General features: G+C 55.9%; 1 protein-coding gene and 1 long non-coding RNA gene across 18 annotated transcripts in view; one reads left to right on the top strand and one right to left on the bottom strand.

Annotated features, from left to right (window-relative positions):
- Window positions 1-17,883, top strand: part of LOC101802362 (uncharacterized) — a 210,804-nt gene that overhangs the window by 52,015 nt on the left and 140,906 nt on the right. For 16 of the 17 annotated variants that reach the window (XR_011812206.1, XR_011812200.1, XR_011812195.1 and 13 more), the window contains exons 3-5: window positions 5,226-5,325; window positions 15,735-15,816; window positions 17,375-17,421. This is a non-coding gene — a long non-coding RNA (uncharacterized lncRNA). The remainder of the gene's footprint in view (window positions 1-5,225; window positions 5,326-15,734; window positions 15,817-17,374; window positions 17,422-17,883) is intronic. The other variant, XR_011812193.1, reaches the window with a different exon arrangement.
- IRX3 (iroquois homeobox 3) lies at window positions 6,187-9,864 on the bottom strand. Its single transcript, XM_038185618.2, has 4 exons — window positions 9,176-9,864; window positions 7,713-8,871; window positions 7,245-7,311; window positions 6,187-6,581 (listed from the first exon to the last, which is right to left on the bottom strand). The coding sequence occupies exons 1-4, from the start codon at window positions 9,404-9,406 to the stop codon at window positions 6,527-6,529; spliced, it is 1,512 nt and encodes a 503-aa protein (XP_038041546.1). The 5' UTR covers window positions 9,407-9,864; the 3' UTR covers window positions 6,187-6,526.

The raw sequence follows: 17,883 nt of genomic DNA, 5'->3' as shown, positions 1-17,883 counted from the left end.
CGCTCGAATCCCCACTGTCAGCGACGGCCGCCCGGCTGAAGAAAGGAGGCGAGGGAGGCTTTGCTTTGGCAGGGCGGGGTGGGGGGGAGAGAAAATAAAGAGAAATCGGCCGAGCTTCAAAGGGCGCATTTCCATAATTGCCCTGTAACTTTGGCAAAATAAATCTGAAGGGCTGAGAAAAGCGCAATCTCTCAGATGAGTGCACTACAAAAGCCCCAGAGATCCCCAGTCCCACTTGTTACCATTCTAATTCAGTGAGAGAATTCGGTCCCTAACCTCGGTAACAAAAGCCATGAAATCACCGTCCTCCCATGCCGATAGCCCATGCCTAAAGAATAAGACCTTATCCAGCCTTTGTCTCCCTCTGCCCACTAACATTCAGGACAAATCAGAATAGCATTAGACAGGAGAACAACTGCACGAGGGCTGCCGGACCAACAGCGTAAATCCACAGGCTCAGGTTCTCCCCTCCGAAGCCGTGTGGTCCTGGGGGGCAGGTGGGACGTGTTTGTGCCTTGTTTTGCTATAACGACAAGTGCTTTTTGCAGCATTCCTTGGATTTGCCTGCGCTCCGTTCATCTGAACATCCCAAACGAAACGTGCACAAGTACTACGTGGTCGTTTTCCTTTAGGAAAGGGAAAACGGGCTCCACGGCGGCTTCTGGGATTTAACACTTGCTTTCAGTAGAATCCGATCTTTACAAAAACGCTCCTAGTAATTCTAAATAAAATAGAAGAAGAAGGTGCCTAGAACGGGGGCTGCCTTTTCACTAGGAGCCCTGGTTAGCTGGTGCGGCCGCCGTCCAAACTTTGTGATTCCTTAGAGAGAAACCTGCCCGCTGGATGTGAATAGTAGGCCTTTTACAGCGAAGGCCCAATCTCCCGTCATTTGGCCCCTCTCTGACTTTTTTATTTTCTCAATAAGACGAGCTTTTGTGGCGATGTGCAGTACGGACAATCAGGACAGCCTTATAAAGGGATTTAGAGGCGCGCACAAAGGGCCGCGGCAGCATCAAAGCCGGGCCGGCAGCACAATAGAGATGACATTTTTACATCCCAGGGCTTGGGCGGGCAGCGCCTGAATGCTGTGTCCATAGCAGTGTCAGTAAACAATGAGTAAAGTGGGAAAGGGGTGAAAACACAAGTCAAAATCTTTTTATTGAAGCCCCCTACACATTCATTGGGCATTTTTAGCCCTGCATTTGAAAGCTCTTCCATTTACTTACTCTCCAGCTTCTCCTATTTAACTAACTGACTGATGATGGCTCCATTTTGATATCCTAAGAAAAGAATGGGAATTCTTCCCGAAGTGAATATATTAATTTCATTGGCAGTAAAGAAAATATTGGCTGCGTGGTGCTGTTCTTAAAGGGACACTGCCATCCTGAAACCACGCTGAACAGTCACGCGTAAGGAACCCCAGCCTTACCTGTAGTACCAGTTCTGCCTCTGGCTCTTGGAAGCGACGTTTTTCTGTTAATTTGCCAGTTCCTGCATTTAGTTTATTTTTTGCAGAAAGAGACCGGAGCACGGTGGTGTTTCTAGCCGGTTTCTCTTCCCTTTCCTCGTGCCCAGGGTCTCCGTGGTGTGCCTCGGAGTGCCAGCATGAGAAGTGTAAGACCAGAGGATTGAGCCCCGCTCCCTTAGCCACACAGGTAATCTCAGGGACTCTGCTGGATGCCAGGAGGGTAGGCATGAGTGCTAAAACTTGCTCATCCTGGCCTTTTTTTTTTTTTCTGAAATTATATGAAAACATTTCTATTAGCATTAGGGTTTGATTTAGTACACCAGAGGGAACCTGTCTATCAGGCATGAATTTCTGACATTGTCTTCTCTGGGAATCGCTCGCAGAAGTCTCCATTTGAGAACTCAGGCACAAGCACTGCTGGTCGATAGCCATTTCCAGTGCCCATTTTCATTAAATAATTTTGGAATAGGGACGATCTAATCTTCTCGTGAAGCTTGCGCTTTGCCTCTCTTGGAAGCCAGTTAGACTGTAACAGAGCAAATTGATGTTTTACTCCTTGTATCTAATTTCACATTACATCTATGTTTTTAGGCATTTAAATTTTACTGCGAAGGTGTCTTGAGTACTGCACAGTCCGGTGTGAGTTATGGTAATGATGGCTGAGGAATTCAATAGTGAGTCATGTATTTTCTAGGCAGAGAGAGAGACGTATTTTCTTCCACTGTTTTGCTTGAAAATAGGTATAATATTAATGTATTAAAACCCCGTTTTCGTGCGCTCCCAGTAAGTAATTTTATTCTAGCCTGGCTAGCTGGCCTACTGACATGCATTTTCACCACTGCTAAAAATAATGAGGAATCCAAGTGACACACATTTGTGGGTAGGAGTGCCATCAGATCCCTTGACCTAATTGAGCATGCCTATACACCTTAGAGTGTTTTGCATAACCAACTTAGACAGCAGGAACATTTCCAACCAGATTGATTGACATATTTTATTTCTAACTTAAGCTTAATCATGACCAAGAATGATTCATTTATACCTTTCAAACTTTAGGCATTGACACGGGAGACAACCAAGCTGCAGACTCTGGTGTAAGCAATCATGTAAAGGAAAAAATATATATTAATATAGTTTATTAACCTACTTAGCTGCTGAGGTTGATGTAATAAAATGGACTAATTAGCTGGTAGGAGAGTTACTTTATTTTATTAAAAAATAATAATAATAAAAAGATATTTTGTGGGAAAGGTTTTGTCCTAAATCACTCCTCCACTACACATCCCTGTGAAGCCCTGTACAGAACTCAGGGAAGGGACTGTAGGGTACATTTGATTTTCCTAAACCAGGTGGACAAGAGCTCGTCTCCCAGCAGTAGCCAAGCACCTCTCAGACCGAGAGAGTTCTTGGCTCTTGAGGCACAAACTATCTTCAAATAAATATCAGCATTTTCCATGTGCCGTGCCTTAACCAGGAACAAAGCCCACTAGAATGGGCTGCAATAAAAGTGCTATTTCCAGCATGTGTGTATGTGGCTGCTCTACGCTGAAAATGTCCTTTAGCACTTTTTAACCATATTCTCTAGTGTGTCAGCAAAGAGACTCCATCAGAGTATTTAACATTGCTGGGAGCAAAGGAATAAAGTGGAGTCACTGTTGATTATTACTCATTAGCCACAAGGACATCCACTTAACATGTGAATAAATGAATGACACCATGTCCTAATGGAAATGGCCTCAGTGTACCTTTAAGCAAAATGTTGTTTAATATCTTCCATTTGCTGAATAGTAAAGAGGCCTGTTGGACATGCATAGTTAGCAAGCAGCCATTGTTGCTTTGTTCCAATTTCAGCATTTAATAAAAAAAGATGTTGTCTCGGCTGCGGCAAAGGCTGGCCGCAGAAAGCTGGGAGCAGCACAGCCTCTTCCTCCTCCTGCAATTCCGAATTTCACTGGCCTTGTAAAGGGTTAATAGCCATGAAGCAAAGGCGTCCTTAGAAGGTACATGTTCTTCATTATTCCGCTTTACATTCAAACATATAAAACAAAGAGCATCTGATATCTTTATTGGTTCTCGTAGATAAAATGCAAGCAAGCTATAAGCCTTAATTTTCTTATTACCATTTGTTAACAAGGAAGATAACACTCTCAAAAGTAGTTGATTAGGACTCCCTTTGATTTGTATCTCGTTATGATTTCCAGGGCATATATTTTTGTATTACTACTTTAGTACGCTGATAGTTCTGATCAAAGTGATAAAAAGAGGTATTTTAGGAGTGCAACTCGTAACCGTGCAGGTAAACCACACAATCTGCACGGCATCTCCAGGGCTGCCGTGCTCCAGCACGCTTTGGGCACCAGCTCAGGGATGAGATACCCTCTCCTATCTCCAAAGCCGGTGGGCTGGGCTGGAGGAGCCCTTTTGCCCTCCAGCCCTCGCAGCAGTAACTTTTGGCATTTGCAACTTTTTTCATTGCATTTCTACAGCGCAGCTACTGCGAAGAGGCGCGGGTATAGCGTTAAAGCTTTTTTACGATGTCAAATACCTAAAGTCTCACGGTCAGGATCCATACCAGAGCATGTCTTTTCGGCTTTAACTCTCCAAGGAAAATAAAAGCTGACATGAAGGATTTGGGGGGGGTTATTTCCATGCACGTTCTGATTCCTGGTGGTGAAAACCGTACGCGTGTAGCGGGGGGGATCCTTCCTTGCTCCTCTAATTTCATCTGCATGAGAGCTAGCTCCGCTCCAGACACCTCCCGGCCAGGTCTCGGCTCACAAGGCTCCCTCCTGGCTTCTCCGTGGCCTGTGCAGGGCTGGGAGCGGGCAGCGAGCCCCGGCACAAGGGGGCCGACAGCTCCAAGCCCCCCGCTCCTGCTGCCTCCTCCTCGCCGCGCTTCCTCCAGCGCAGGAAGGAGCGAGCGGGAGATGATTACATCAATCAGTGTCAGGGCTGGGAGCTGTGATTTATGAATATGCATAATGAGCTCTCACCTTTGAGAAGGACTAGCTAGGGAGATAATTGATTAGACAGGAAAAGAGCAGCCAAGAGAGAGGGAGGGAGGGAGGGAGCAGGAGGCCTCTCGGAGCTGTGGCGGGCAGGCCTGGCTGCAGCTCCAGCGAGGCTGTCAAGCTGTGCGAGTGAGTTCTAAAAAAAAAAATAGGAGCAGGATTTTTAATGTTTTGTTGAAACACGCGTAACAAAACGTTTCCTCACAAAATTAATGGGAATTTTCTCCCCGTTAGGGAAGCTGGGCAGGCACAAAGGCTGCGCTCTCCCTCGGGGGAGCCGAGTTTGCACTTCCAGAAGCCGACGGGGCGCCTTGCCCAGCGCCGCCGCCCGAGCATCCCGCGAGCTGGGGCAGCGGGGCCGGGGAGCTGAGCGGCTGTGCCGCCGAGGCAGAGCAGCCTTTAGTGGAGGTGGAAAGCTGGGGATGCGATTGTTTTCCCATCGCGGTCTCATTATTTTCTTCCATCCCCTTTTAAGCGTCTGTCTGGCCACTGTGTGAAAGTTTCTATGGAAAACCCACCAGGATGTCCAGAGGAAGGGGATGTGGAAATTCGCCTCTAGCTTTCTCTCCCCCCAACCCCTCCCATTTTACATGCCATTAATCTTTTTTTTTTTTTTTTTTTCTCCCCTCAGCCAGAATTGGCTAAGGAAAAAGCAGGGCTACAGAGTGCAGAGAGACTGGGTAAAATTTACATGAGAAACAATCCGTTTGCTAACCACCCACCCACAGAGTTTCCCCTCGTTTCAGGAGCCTGTTGGAGTGCAAGAAGGGGAACAGTTCCTGGCAGAAAGACAGCGCTGCGAGGAGGCAAACGCCGTTTCCAGGGCTGGCCGGGGCCAGGCAGAACGTATGTGAAAAGGAAGGGGACCGGGGGGGGGGGAAAAGCAGGGGCTGCAAATCCGTCAGGAGTCCCCCACTGCTCCGCACGGCCCGCCGGGGAGCACGGTAACTGCCAGGTCTCGAAACGCGTACACAGGGCGAGCAGACACACAGACACACGGCTATGGAGTGTGAACCTACATAGATATATATGTGTATATATATATATAAATATCATCGCTTACAAACGCCTAGGTTGAAAATGTAGTTTATCGGCCTAGCGCAACCCGATCCTATAAATAATACATTCCTATCACTCTGGCCTCAAAATGTCAATACTGCGCAGCCCCGCGCATTTGCATATCTTGTACTGTCTAAACTTGAAGCATGTCAGCTATGTGCTGCTGTTTGTACTTTAACTTCATTTTAACTCCTGCTTCCTCGCTCCTGGCTCCCTCCCCCCCCCACCGGCTCCAGCAGCAAGCCGAGAAAAGCGCCAGGTATTTATTTATTCCTCTGCCCCCCCCGCCCTTACCCCATTCCCAGGGCCGGGCGGAGGGGAGGGCTGGGGGCACGCACCCCAAACCCCCCCCCGGACCCAGCTGTGGGGTCGGACGGGGCAACAAAACCCCCAGCCGGGGGGCTCGGGGATAGGGGCCACCGCCGGCGGCCGCCCCCGCCAGGGGGAGCTGCGGCTCCAGGCTGGAGCCACGGGGAGCGGCCGGGCTCGGCGGGGCTCAGCCCGGCTCGGCTCGGCTCGGCTCGGCCCGGCTGGGCTCAGCCCGGCTGCCTTGGGCTCGGCTCGGCCCTGCCCGGCTCGGTTCGGCCCCGGGGGTGCCCGCCCCGCAGCAGCCTCGGGGAAAAGCACCGCAGAGGCGGCAAGCGAGAGTGTAGGCAAAGTGGCAACGGTTTATTTATTAGCCAAAAATAGATACTTTCTGGTACAATTTGGTTCACACGTATGTACAGCTTTTGTTTTTTTTTTTTTGTAACCGTATGTACAAAAACAAACGAACGAAAAAAAAAAATGGAAACACCTAGTTCTCACCGGACTTCCAAAAAACCTCACAAACTCAGCTAATCCCGATGATAGTACAGAAGCGGGGTTGGGTTTTTTTGCGTGTTTTTTTTTTTCTTTCCCTTTTAGTTTTAATATACGGACATGCTTACAAGTCGTAACTATACAGAGATTTCTTTTTACAATCATTACAACCACAATAAAAAATTAACTATGATGATGACAACGCCGATAGAACCATAGCGGCATCGAGCTGGTTCTGGGGCCTGGAAAAACAAAATGACACAGAAAAAAAAAAAGATATTTAATACTGCGAGAGAGGCAGGGCTGCCACGCTGTTTTTAAAGGTGAGTAGCGCTAGTTTTGTCGTTGAGGCTATTCTAAAAAATAGATTGCTAAATGTGAAAAGTTTGAGGGGGGGGCACGGCAAAAGGAGCTGGCTCTGAACCCCCGTGGGGCTTCCCGAGAAGCGCGATGGGCTTCGGCGAGCGCTGCGCCGAGCTGCGGCCAGCGGGGCTCAGCCCTGAAGTTTTCCTGCCGGCTCTCGGCGTTGCCGTTTCCCTGCGTTTCTCTCGAAATTGTCATTTCCCTGCTCTCCTCTCGGACCTGCCGTTTCCCTGCCTTATTGTGCCCCCCGGGCCGAGCTTCGCTCCCCGGCCGCCTCTCGCCGCGCTCCCTCCGTGCCCGGCCGGGGCTGCGCGAACCCAGCGCGGCTCCGCTCCGCGCCGGGGAGCCGCAGAGGCCCGAAGGAACAGCGGAAAAGAAAAAGAAAAAAAGGGGGAAAAGGGGAAAAATCAGAGCAACCCACCGCGCACTCGGGGGAAGAACAAGAAGCCGCCCTGAAAGGGCACCAAAGAAGCGGAGACCCGGGCTAACCATTTACAACTCCCTCCATATATCCTTAGGAGACTGAGGAAGCAATCTCTTACCGCCTCTGCACTGGCTGGAAAGCTGTCTTTATTAACTTTTTCTCTACTTCCAAGGCACTAGATCGATCTAAAAAGAGAAGAAAAAAAAAAAAAAAAAGCGTTCCTTTTTAGCCCCCGATTTATCCCCCCCTCCCTCCAGCCCTGCGTTCAGCCGCTAGCCTCCAGCTCGCACCGCAGCGCCTCGCGAACCCGACAGAGCTCCGACCGTCAAAAGGGGGGGGTGCAAAAAATTAAAAAATACACTCCGAGCCGCGAGCAAACCTCGGGGCCGGCCCCGGGCCGCCGCGAAGCCCCCGCGGGGCCGCCGCGGAGCCCCCCCCGCAGCCCCGCGGAGCCCCCCGACGGCCGGCGGGGGAGCGGGGAGCAGCGGCAGGCGCCCTTCGCCCGCTCCGCGCAGCCCCCGCTCCGCACCCGCTCCGCATCCGCGCGTCCCCGCGCATCCCCCGCGCATCCCCGCTCAGCGGTCACCTGCTCCGGGGGGCTCCGCGCTCTGCGCCTGGTCCGCGGCTCGCGGGAAAGCGGCGGCGCCCGGGGGGGCGGCGGGGGCGGCCCCCAGCCCCAGCAGGTGGGGAGTGTTCAGTAAGGCCAGGGGGTGCGGGGCCGGGGGCGGGTGGTGGTGGTGGTGGTGGTGGTGGCTCGGGAAGGCGCGGTTGGTCCAGTTGGGGAATTTGCCCAAGGGGCAGGAGGGGACGAGTCTGTGCGGCGGGGGCGGCGGGGGGGGCAGCGGCAGCGGCTGGGGGGCGGCGGCCGGCGGGGAGCCCCCCCCGGGGGACTTGCGGGGGTTGTCCGGGCTGGTGGCCGTCTCGGCCAGGGACCAGATTTTGGGCTTGGGCACGGTGCCGGCCAAAGCGCCGTCCGTCGGGGAGGAGGCGGCGGAGGACGAGGCGGAGGATGGGGGCGAGTGGAGGCGCGGCGGAGGCTGCAGGGGAGGCCGGAGGGGAGGCTGCAGGGGCTCCAGGCCCGCGGGCGGCGGGGGGGCGGCGGGGAGCTCGCACTTGTGGTGGTGGTGGTGATGGTGGTGGTGGTGGTGGTGGCGGAGGTGGTGGTGGCGGAGGCGGTGCGGCTCCCCGTCGGCGGCCTCGAGGTAGCGCTCCTCGGGGGCGGGCAGGTCCTCGAAGCCCTCGGAGCCCTCCGAGTCCGTCTTGGAGTCGGAGTGCAGGAGGTCGGCGTCCTGCAGCTCGTCCTCCAGCTCGTCCTTGGTGCTCTCGATGTTCTCGGTGTCGATGTTCTCCAGGTCGATCTCCTCCTCGTCCTCCCTCTTGTCCTCTTCCCCCTCGTGGTCGCTGCCGTAGGAGTTGCCCTCCTCGTCGGTCCTGCTGCGGGGGGCCCAGGTCATCTTGTTCTCCTTCTTGAGCCTCCGCCGCGCGTTGGCGAACCAGGTGGAGACCTGGGTGAGGGTCATCTTGGTGATGATGGCCAGCATGATCTTCTCGCCCTTGGTGGGGTAGGGGTTCTTGCGGTGCTCGTTGAGCCAGGCCTTGAGGGTGCTGGTGCTCTCCCGGGTGGCGTTCTTGGGCCTCGACGGGTCCCCGAACTGGTACTGTCCGTAGGGGTAGAAGGCGGGGTGGTGGGGGGGGAAGGCGGCGTGCTGCACCCCCGGGCTCTCCTTCAGCTCGTACTGGGCGCCCTGCAGCGACACGGGAAGGGGCGGCCGGGCTCAGGCGGCGCCCACGCTCCGCACCGCGCCGGATCGGCCCCGCTCCCTCCGTACCTCGGGGTCGGGGTTTGGGGTTTTTTTTGGGGGGGGACGGGACACCCCGCTCGGCACCCCCTCGGCGGCCCCCCCGGCTCTCTGCGGTCCCTCCGGAGCCCCCCGCAGCCGTCAAACCCTAAGCGCGGAATTTTCTCGGGGCGCATCCCCGGCGCTCCCCTTTCCACCCTCCCGGCACCCCGGGGACCCCCCTCCCCACGCCCCCGGGGGGGCTTCTTACCAGCTGGGGGAAGATGGGCAGCTCGGCGGCGTAGGGCAGGAAGGCTCCGTAGCCCTGGGCGGCGGCGGCGGCGGCGTAGGGCGAGCCGTACATGGAGGAGAGCACGTTGGAGAGGGGCCCGGACGGGGCCAGCTCCGCGCCGCCCCGGGAGCCGCCGCCGCCGCCGCTCCCCGGGCGCTCGGCGGGGTAAATGGGCCTGATGTACTGGTAGCCCAGCTGCGGGAAAGCCATGGCGGGGGGCAGCGGGGGCAGGGGGAGGAGGGGGGGGGAAGGAGGGGGGGGGGAAGAAAGGAAAAAGGGAGAGAAAGGGGAGAAAGGAGCAGCGGAGCGGGGAGCCGCGGCGCTCGCCCTCGCCGCCCGGCCGCACTTTCAGCGGCGGCCGCGGGCTCCGGCAGGCATCGGGGGGGCGGCCGGGGGTGCCGCGGGGTCCCTCCTGCTCCGGCCGCCGCGGTAAGCGAGCCGAGCGCTTCTTTCTTCTCGCACTTTTCCTATTGATCTGAGTGGACCCGGGTCAGGTCCTAACAGATTGCCTGAGATTATTGGGACTCCGGGCTCTGATTGACATTTCTAGTCTCTCGCAAGCCCCTCCTATTTCTTTTAAGTCTCTCTCTCTCCCTCTGCCTCTCTCTCTCTCTCTCTCATGCCCAGAGCTCGCTCTCGCCGGGTTTGTCACTGGCTTCTCTCTCTCTCTTTTTTTTTTTTTTTTTCTAAATCTGTTTACTGACGTCGCGATCTTTTATTTGAGTTGCTTTCAAATCTCGTTTTAGCAATCGCCAATCAGTTGTGTGTTTTACAAAGGTTTAACCCTGCCTCGCGGTATTCTAATTATATAGAGATAGATTTAGATATAATTTCTTTCGTGGACCCCCCCCCCTCCCCCGGAGCATGGGAAGCCAGGGTGTCAGCTGTGAGTGGCACACGAGAGGGACAGGAAAAAGTTGTGACATTTAAAAATAAAGGCTCTTCCCACCACCACCCACCCCTTTTCAGGTTTTCCAATTTACATCCTTCCCTTGCCCGGGCTCATTTTGTTTCCTTTATTAAGATATTCCTGCATCGCCCCCCCCAACCCCCCCGGCCCTGGCGAGGGTTACCTCTCCTAGCACAGATTTAAAGACTCTCGGATTTTGAAAGAAATTTGCATTTCCTGGGCTACCTTGAAATTTTTCCTGATGTACTGAATCTTTAAGGAGTTCTCTACATTTTGTCTGGGCTAACAGTGGGCAGATACAGTGGAAAAGCTAAGTTAATTTTCCTCCTAATAAGGGACTTCAAAGAGTTGTAGGTCACAATTTTACATCAAAGGCAGAAAAGAAGGCAAATTAAAATCTTAACAAAGGAGAGACGGGAGCAGCCCTCTGGGCCATTAGTAAATAAGTGGTGTGAAAAAAGGGACAATGACAGGCACTGGAATTAAACTCATTAACACCTTTTTGTCTTGGTGCGAAATCTCTAATTAGGAAATTTATGATCATTTTGCTTATTCCCTCTGTTCTGAAGCACTACAAGGCTTAGAAGGAAGTACCTGGTACGTGCAACATTTGCAAAGGGAGCAGCGGCGCGGTGCTGCAAGGAGCTATTGGGAGGGAGCCCGGCCACGTTTTAATTACTGGATAAACCTTTTTTTTTTTTTTTTTTTTTTTTTTTTTTTTTTTTTTACGATCAACACATTTTAAATTACCCTTCGCTCTCGCCCCCCGCCTCTCCCAGCCCGGCGATGCCGCGCTGCGAGGCTGCTGCGAGCGCAGCGCGTCCCGGCAGGGCGCAAATGTGTCCCGAGCCGTCCCTGCGCGGCTGGCCAGGGGCTGGGGCGAGGGGGAAAAGCTCCCGCAACCTGTGGGGCTGAGCTGGTGGGGAGCGGGAGCTTATCCGCCCCGGGGAAAGCTCGGCGTTTCTTTAAAACTAAATCCTAAAAAAAAAAAAAAAAAAAAAGTTTTTTTAGGGCTTTGAGGAGTTGGGAGGGCGGTTTAGCCGTGTTCCCCTCTGCTCCGAAGCGCTCTGCGGATTTATTGCCTTTCCAATGTGATTTAGGTACAATATAACCACTGTGCCCACAGTATGGATTTTTATAACTACATTTCTTTAAAAATGAAATTCATGTCAGATTACGCAGTTAAAGGAATCGACCTTGATAGCTTGCTATAATAAAACTATATCAGCTTGTAATAAATGCGGATTATAGCAAAGCAAGCTCCAGAATTAAAATTCCCTGAATCAATATATGAAAATCTGTAGGAAACATCTCTAATCGTATTAAGTTCATCTTTATAGCATTTCTTATCTGCTAATCTAGTGCAAAAACAAGTCTGGGTTGGAGGAATTTATTTTCTTCTAGCCAACGCTGCTCCCGTAATGGGTTTTGATAGCATAATGCAATGGAGATAACAGCACCAAATTCGGTTACATGTTTATTTCTTTTTAATTCAGAAGGAAAACGGGCGGCGAACCCGTTTCGGGGACCGCACCACGTCCTGATTTTGCTTCAACTTCCCTGCTCGCTCGGCTCGGGCGCTGTGACGGGCTCGGCGGAGCCAGGCGGCAGCTTTCCAAAACTCTCTCCTCCTGGGGGGAATGGGGACGAGGTGGGCAATGGGGCGAGCCCCCCGCCGCGGGGTGGCGGCGCTCAGGACCCCCCCCCACAGCGGGCTGGGGGACACCGGCGGCCCCGCACGCCTCGGCCCCGTCCTTTCGGGGCTGCCCGGCGTTGAGCGGCTCGCAGGAGCGTTTGGTTTCCTCGCCCGCTGCCTGGTGGCACCCGGAGAGGTTTTGAATCCCCGGCGCGATCGCTCGCTGCCTGACCCTGCCGGGGCGGCGGGCAGGGCGCAGGGGGATGCGGGGCGATGGGGGGTGATTTGGGGTGTTGTGGGGTGATGTTCGGGTGTTGTGGGGTGCTGTGGGATGATGTTAGGGTGTCGTGGGGTGATGTGGGGCGCGGGCCCCGCCGGGGAGACGGAGCAGAGGCCAGCCGGGAGGGAGGCACGGCAGGCGAGAAATTTATGGGTGCGAATGGATGCAGGTCAGGGCGAGGATGAGGGATGGGTTATTAATGGGAAAGGAACGGGCAGGAAACGTCTCCGGAGCGAATGGGTTGGAGCAGCAGCGTGCGGAGCCACGGGGCTCGGCCGAGAGGTTCAAAAGGGGAGAGAAGAAGCGGAAAAAAGCAGCAAACGGTGGGCGAGAGAGGCAGGGGAGCGGACGGTCCTCCCGCTGCCGTACCGGGCCGGGGGTGCTCGGAGCGGTGTCCACGGCGAGGGGGGGCCCGCACGGCTCGGGCACGGCCCGCGGGGGGCTCCGGGGCCGGGCTGGGTGCGGGGGGGCAGAGCCGCGTCCCCCCGGGCGGGGAGCGAGCGGCCGGGAGAGGGAAGCCGAGCGGGAGCCGCTGTGCCGGGCTCGAAGCGAAAGGAGCCGCGGCGGGGAGGCCGGGGCCGGCTCGTCCTCCGGGGAGGCCGGGAGGAGCCGGGAGGAGCCGTGCGGGGCCCGACGGCCGCGGGGCGGGGGGCGAGCGGGGCCGCCCCCGGGGGGAGCCGCGGCGGCGGAGCGCTCCTCGGCCGGACAGACACGTGTCTTCTGGCCGGGACCTGTCAAAGCCGGGAGAGCGGCTCCTGATTTATTACCCCAAACACACACACCCCCGCCCGCCTCCCCTCCTTCCCTCCCCTCCTTCCCTCCCTCCCTCCCCCCGGCCTCGCCGCCCTCCCTTCCCGGAGCGCTCCGCCGGGCGCCGAGCTCAAACCAGCCCCGGAGCGGGGCTTCCCCGAGGCCGGGGCCGGCTCCGGGGCTGCGGCACCAGCCCCAGCCGTGGCCCCCCCACCCCGCTAGCCCTCGGCCCGGCCCCGGGGCTCAGCTCCGGGCGCTGGGTGCCGCTGGCCCCGCTCCCCGGGGCACGGAGACGGAGGGGAGCCGGGGACGGGCTCCGGAGGCTGCGGGCTGCGAGCGGCGGGGCTGGGGCCGGGGGGGCTCCCAGGGGGCCGGGGGAAGCCCCCGCGGGCGGGCACGGGTGGGAGCGGCGGGGAGGGGGGCAGCAAACGAGTGGAATTGGGAGAGGGGCTGCGGTGCAAAAAGAGTTAAGGAAAATAGAGGGAAAGATCAAAGAGCCGGGTAAAAGACTCTTCAAATTACACGTTTGAAGCTTTTCCATAATTCCAAGGCGACAGATAGATAACAAGCTGCACATTCCTTATCACATATGGAATCAATCTGAAAGGAGTCTCTTGATCAGAATCTGTTAATTGCAGTGACATATGATTTGGAAAGAAAACACAATTAATGACCCTTCATGTTAGGGCTTTGGGAAGAGGCCACTGACAGTCTGCGCTCTGCAACCAACGTCAACTTTTTTATTGGTCGTAGTAGTAGAAGTAGTAAACTGCTCAGGGGAGACATTCCTCGAGCCTCGGCGACTGTTTTGTCTCCGTTCCCTTTGCAGGTTTCTCGAGAAGGGGGAGGAGAGGAGAAAGGGACGGGAGTGTGTGTGCGCGCCTTCCCTTAAAGGTTTGGGGAGCTCAGATGATTTAGTACCTTGTCTGTAAATCTAATGACCTAAGGTGAGAAAAAATACTTCATCTTTTATTATTACCATTTGTGGTGAGCGTTACCAGGAAACAGCGGAGCCCGTTTGAAATGGTAAATATATGTATCCATTTAAAAGCCATTACTGCGGAGATTTCCCCCAAAGCGGCCGGGAGCGCACCTCCGCCGGGCCGCGGCGCGCTCGGGGGGCGCGGAGCCGGGCTGGGGGCCGGCAGGCCGGCAGGGAGGCCGGGGCAGGCACTGCAAGTGCTCTGCCCTGTCATTAGGAGGTAATGGCTTTGTTTGAGGAGAGAGAGGGAAGATGGGGAGGGAGGGAGGGAGAGGGAGAGAGAGGTTCATTTGAAGGTTATAAAGCATACACTTTAATAGGATCGAAGTGAAATTAGTTAATAAGAAAATGCTGGCCAGAAGCTCTCCGGGCTTTTAAGTGCTCTCCAGGCCATTTAGGGAAATTGAATAAGAACAGGCTCCGTTACCTGCAGCCCCAACTATTATCTCCAGTTCTGCACAGAGGCGAGAAGGGAAAAATAGTGCCTGAGAGACCTGAAGTCCCGCACACCTCCCGCCAGCCTATTTCCTCCCCATAGCGTCCCCTTTCTGCTCCAGCCCTGTCCCCTTCCTCCCCTTTTAGGCACCTCAGCCCGCTCCGTGTGCCACAAGGGGGTAAGCCAAGGTAAAAGGGCCATCAGGGGCTGCTGAAGCCTGCGGGGGCAGCTCTGGGAAGCAGCCCCGGCCCCGCTCGGGCAAAGCCGGCCCCCGGGAGGTATTTTTTCCCTTCCATTTCACCGAGTTTTTCCCACCATTGTGGTGCTTTGCTGGTTTGCGTTCGGACTGGTGCCAGTAGGTCAGTATATTGTGTTACCTAACTTCCTATCCGCTCCCTCTCTCCCTCCCTTTAAACTTTGGAGTTTTCAGAGGTGTTAATAAAACCTTTCCTTTGGTAAATCGTTCATTAGAAACCCCACCGAAACCTGGAAAGACTTCAGAAAACAAAAAAATTAAAAAAATAATAATAATCACAGCGCTCGGGAATGAGAGGTTGGGAGAAGGCTTTTGTCCAAAAAATGCATAATTGCTGTGAATCTTAGGAAACATTAATCTTTACAGGAATTCGTGATTCATATCTGTGGTTTGACCGTTTGGGTGATTTACAATCTGCTAGCGCAATTCCCTAATTTGATGCCAATATATTTCACGCACCCGCTCAGACTTTCCATAGCCCGGCGCAACGAGCGGCTGCCGTGCCCCGGCGGTGGCGGTGCGGCTGTTGCGCGCCGACCCCCGCCGGGGGATGCTCGGAGCGGGGGGGGCCGGCGGCGAAGCCCCCCCCGGGCTGCCGCGGGGTGCCCTCGCCCTTCGCCCTCCCTCCCCGGTGCCCGCAGGGGGGGCGCAGCCTTCGTGCGCCGCCTGCCCCCGGCCCGGGAGGGCTCCCCCGGGCTCCCCGAGGGGCTGCCGGGGAGGTCGCTGCCCTCCTGCTGCTCCGCGGGGTGCGGGGACATCCCGCACGGTGCTGCCGCGCCCCCCGCACCGGCACCGGCAGAGTACCCCCGACGGCTCCCGGGGATGGGATGGGACGGGATGGGATGGGACGGGACGGGACGGTGGCTCCGCCGTCCCCCTCCCCAGCCCGGCGGCACCGCCCCGGGGTGAGGCGGGGGGACCGCGGGGACACGGGGACGGGAGAGGGGGACTCGGGCAGGGCGGCTGCGGCGGCAGCGGGGCTGTGTCCCGGTCCGGGCTCTAGCTCCCGGTCCGGGGATGTATTTGGTTCCCGGTCCTGTTCTTTAGTTCCCTGTCCGGGGATGTCTTTAATTCCCGGTCCGGGTATTTCCACGCTCTCCGGCCGCCGCTCGGAGACGCGGGGCTGCGGACAGCCTCGTGTAATTTGTAACTCGGGTTATTAGCTGCAGGGGAAAACACGAGCAGAGAAAAGAAGCAGCAGCTGCACTGACGATAACACCGCGCGGAGTCTAATCTTGTGACACAATCATTAATTACTATTGTATTAATTACTATTTTTCCCAAACAGTCCCTTCCCGGAAGAGCTTACAGCCCACAGCTGCCGTGTAATGATGCTCTGCTTTAGGAACGATTTCCCCATTAGCTCGCAGGTAACGTGTACAAATGGCAACACCTCCGCTATCAAAGCCCATCAGCTCGCAGCCGGAGATTTTCTGTCCCACCGGCCTGGGCAGTGCGATGCCGATGCCGATAAAATGCATTTCGATATCAAAGTCTTTGCTCGCCTGCGGATCCCGTCCAAACTTTTGGAGCGCGTTGCTGCTTTATTTGCTCTTCATCCCATGGATGCCGCCTTATATCAGTAACAAACAAGCATTGATTTTATGGTAAAGTCACTTTGGGATGGGAATGAGTAACTCCAGGCAGTGCTATCACTGTATTACATGGAAATGGCCCAGGTAACAAGATGAACATTGATTCAGCATTATGTTTGATCAATAATGAAATAAGTAACTTCAGGGCCAAATTAAAATGCAAGCTGGCTTAACGCTGCCAGCTTCTGGGCTAAGTGACAAGGCTAATTCAGCAGGGAAATGGCAATATTTGCATTAGAGGCTGCATCTGTTGTTCGGCGGAAGGGGCTGGCTCTGCAATAACGCGGGAGAAACCTGGGGCCGGGCCGGGCCGAGCCGAGCCGAGCTGGGCCGCCCCGTCGGGGCTGCGCTGCCTCGCCCTGCGCGGCTGCGGGCACCCCAAAACCAGGGGGAGCTGGGGGGGCTCGGCCCTGCCTCCCCCAGCCGAAGGGGCATTTCGGGAGGGTGGTTTTCAGGCAGTTTTGAACCATTTCCTCGAATGCTGGGGGAAAAAAAAATAAAAAATAAAAGCGGACGAGCCCCCCTGCAAGGAGCAGGGAGCGCCCCCCGGGGCTGGGGGCACCAAGCGGCGGCGGCTCACCGGGAGGGGGGGCCCGTGGCGGTGCGGGGGGGTCTGCACCGGTGCGGCCCTGAAAGTGGAGCCGCAAATAGGGCCCAGGGTGGCGGAGGTGCGGCTGGAAATGGATGAGGTGCTGGCCGAGCCCCGGCCCGGGGGGGCGGGCGGCAGCGCCACGGGACGGGGGGAAAAAGCAGCTCCCGACGGCGGCAGGATCCGGCCCCTCCTCGGGGAGTCGGTGCGAGCCCGGAGAAGGGGTGCAGAGCCCGGGGGCGGCTTTAGGGCAGGCAGAGCGGTGGGACGGGGGCAGGAGAGGGGCAGGGGGCAGCCAGGAGCCTCCGCAGAGCTCCGCCGCCGCGCAGCGAGCTCGGCTGGAGCGGGGCCGGGGCGCCCCAAAATCCGCCGCGGGGAGAAAAAGGGGCCCGGGGCTGGCCCCCCTCTGCTCTCCCCTCCCCTCGGGCAGGTCAAGCGCGGTCGTCCGGAGCTATCGATCGCTCCGCGGGCTTGTAGTGATTTGTTGGAAGTAAGTAGGGGCGAGCAGGGGGCGCGGAGCCGCGGCGGAGCCTCCGCGGGCGCGGAGAGGGACCGAGGGGGGACCCGCTCCTGTCCGGGGGTGCGGGGCAGGCTGCCGGGGTGCTGGAAGTCCCGAGGAGAAACGTGTGGGTAGGGGAAGGGACGGGAATTGTTCCGCGGGCAACTTTAAAGGCCGGATGGATTTTATGTTTAGGGGTAAACACAAAACCATCCACTAAAGTCAGACATGCCTCCTTTTTTCAGGGCTAATGGAATGAGTCATCGACAGAGTGGATTATTTAAAGCACCATGTGAGTCTATAATCATGTATATATACAAGTTATTATATATTGGAAATCTGTCTCCTCCACTCCCTAGTCTCTTATAATCCTCTGACCAGGAACCAGGCAGTCCCCATGTGGAAATTTAGAAAAGAAAAATCAGTAATGCTCTTAGCATCAAACAATAAATCCCGAAGTTATTTGCCACCACATTTAATTAAATATTTTGAAAAGAAAACCCCTGTGATTGATTTGCCTTCTGTATTGATCCACTATTGATCCTCCGCGTCTCGCTAGTCCAGCTGTGGCATGTGCTAAATGGCTGCGATGCCGAGGAATACCTCGTTATGAATTGCTCCTTAAAATTCACCGGGGCGCTTCCTAAAGACTCCGGGCTGTCAGATGGAGTTTGCTCGGATGAGACGAAGCGTTCTGCTCCGAGAATTTTAGGGCTTCCTAAAATTTCTGCTTAAATTTACCCCCACTACCGGC

The sequence above is a fragment of the Anas platyrhynchos genome, chromosome 12 (assembly GCF_047663525.1).
Source record: "Anas platyrhynchos isolate ZD024472 breed Pekin duck chromosome 12, IASCAAS_PekinDuck_T2T, whole genome shotgun sequence".
NCBI lineage: Eukaryota > Metazoa > Chordata > Aves > Anseriformes > Anatidae > Anas > Anas platyrhynchos.
This window is presented reverse-complemented; position numbering and strand designations above follow the sequence as displayed.

Bases quoted from the DNA above. Each gene is read 5' to 3' on its own strand.
- IRX3 (XM_038185618.2), bottom strand. From the start codon at position 9,406: ATGGCTTTCCCGCAGCTGGGCTACCAGTACATCAGGCCCATTTACCCC. The intron at 8,872-9,175 runs GTAAGAAGCCCC...GTGTCGCTGCAG, and splicing joins TGCCCATCTTCCCCCAGCTG to GGCGCCCAGTACGAGCTGAA. The intron at 7,312-7,712 runs GTGACCGCTGAG...TTCTCTTTTTAG, and splicing joins CGCGGAGCCCCCCGGAGCAG to ATCGATCTAGTGCCTTGGAA.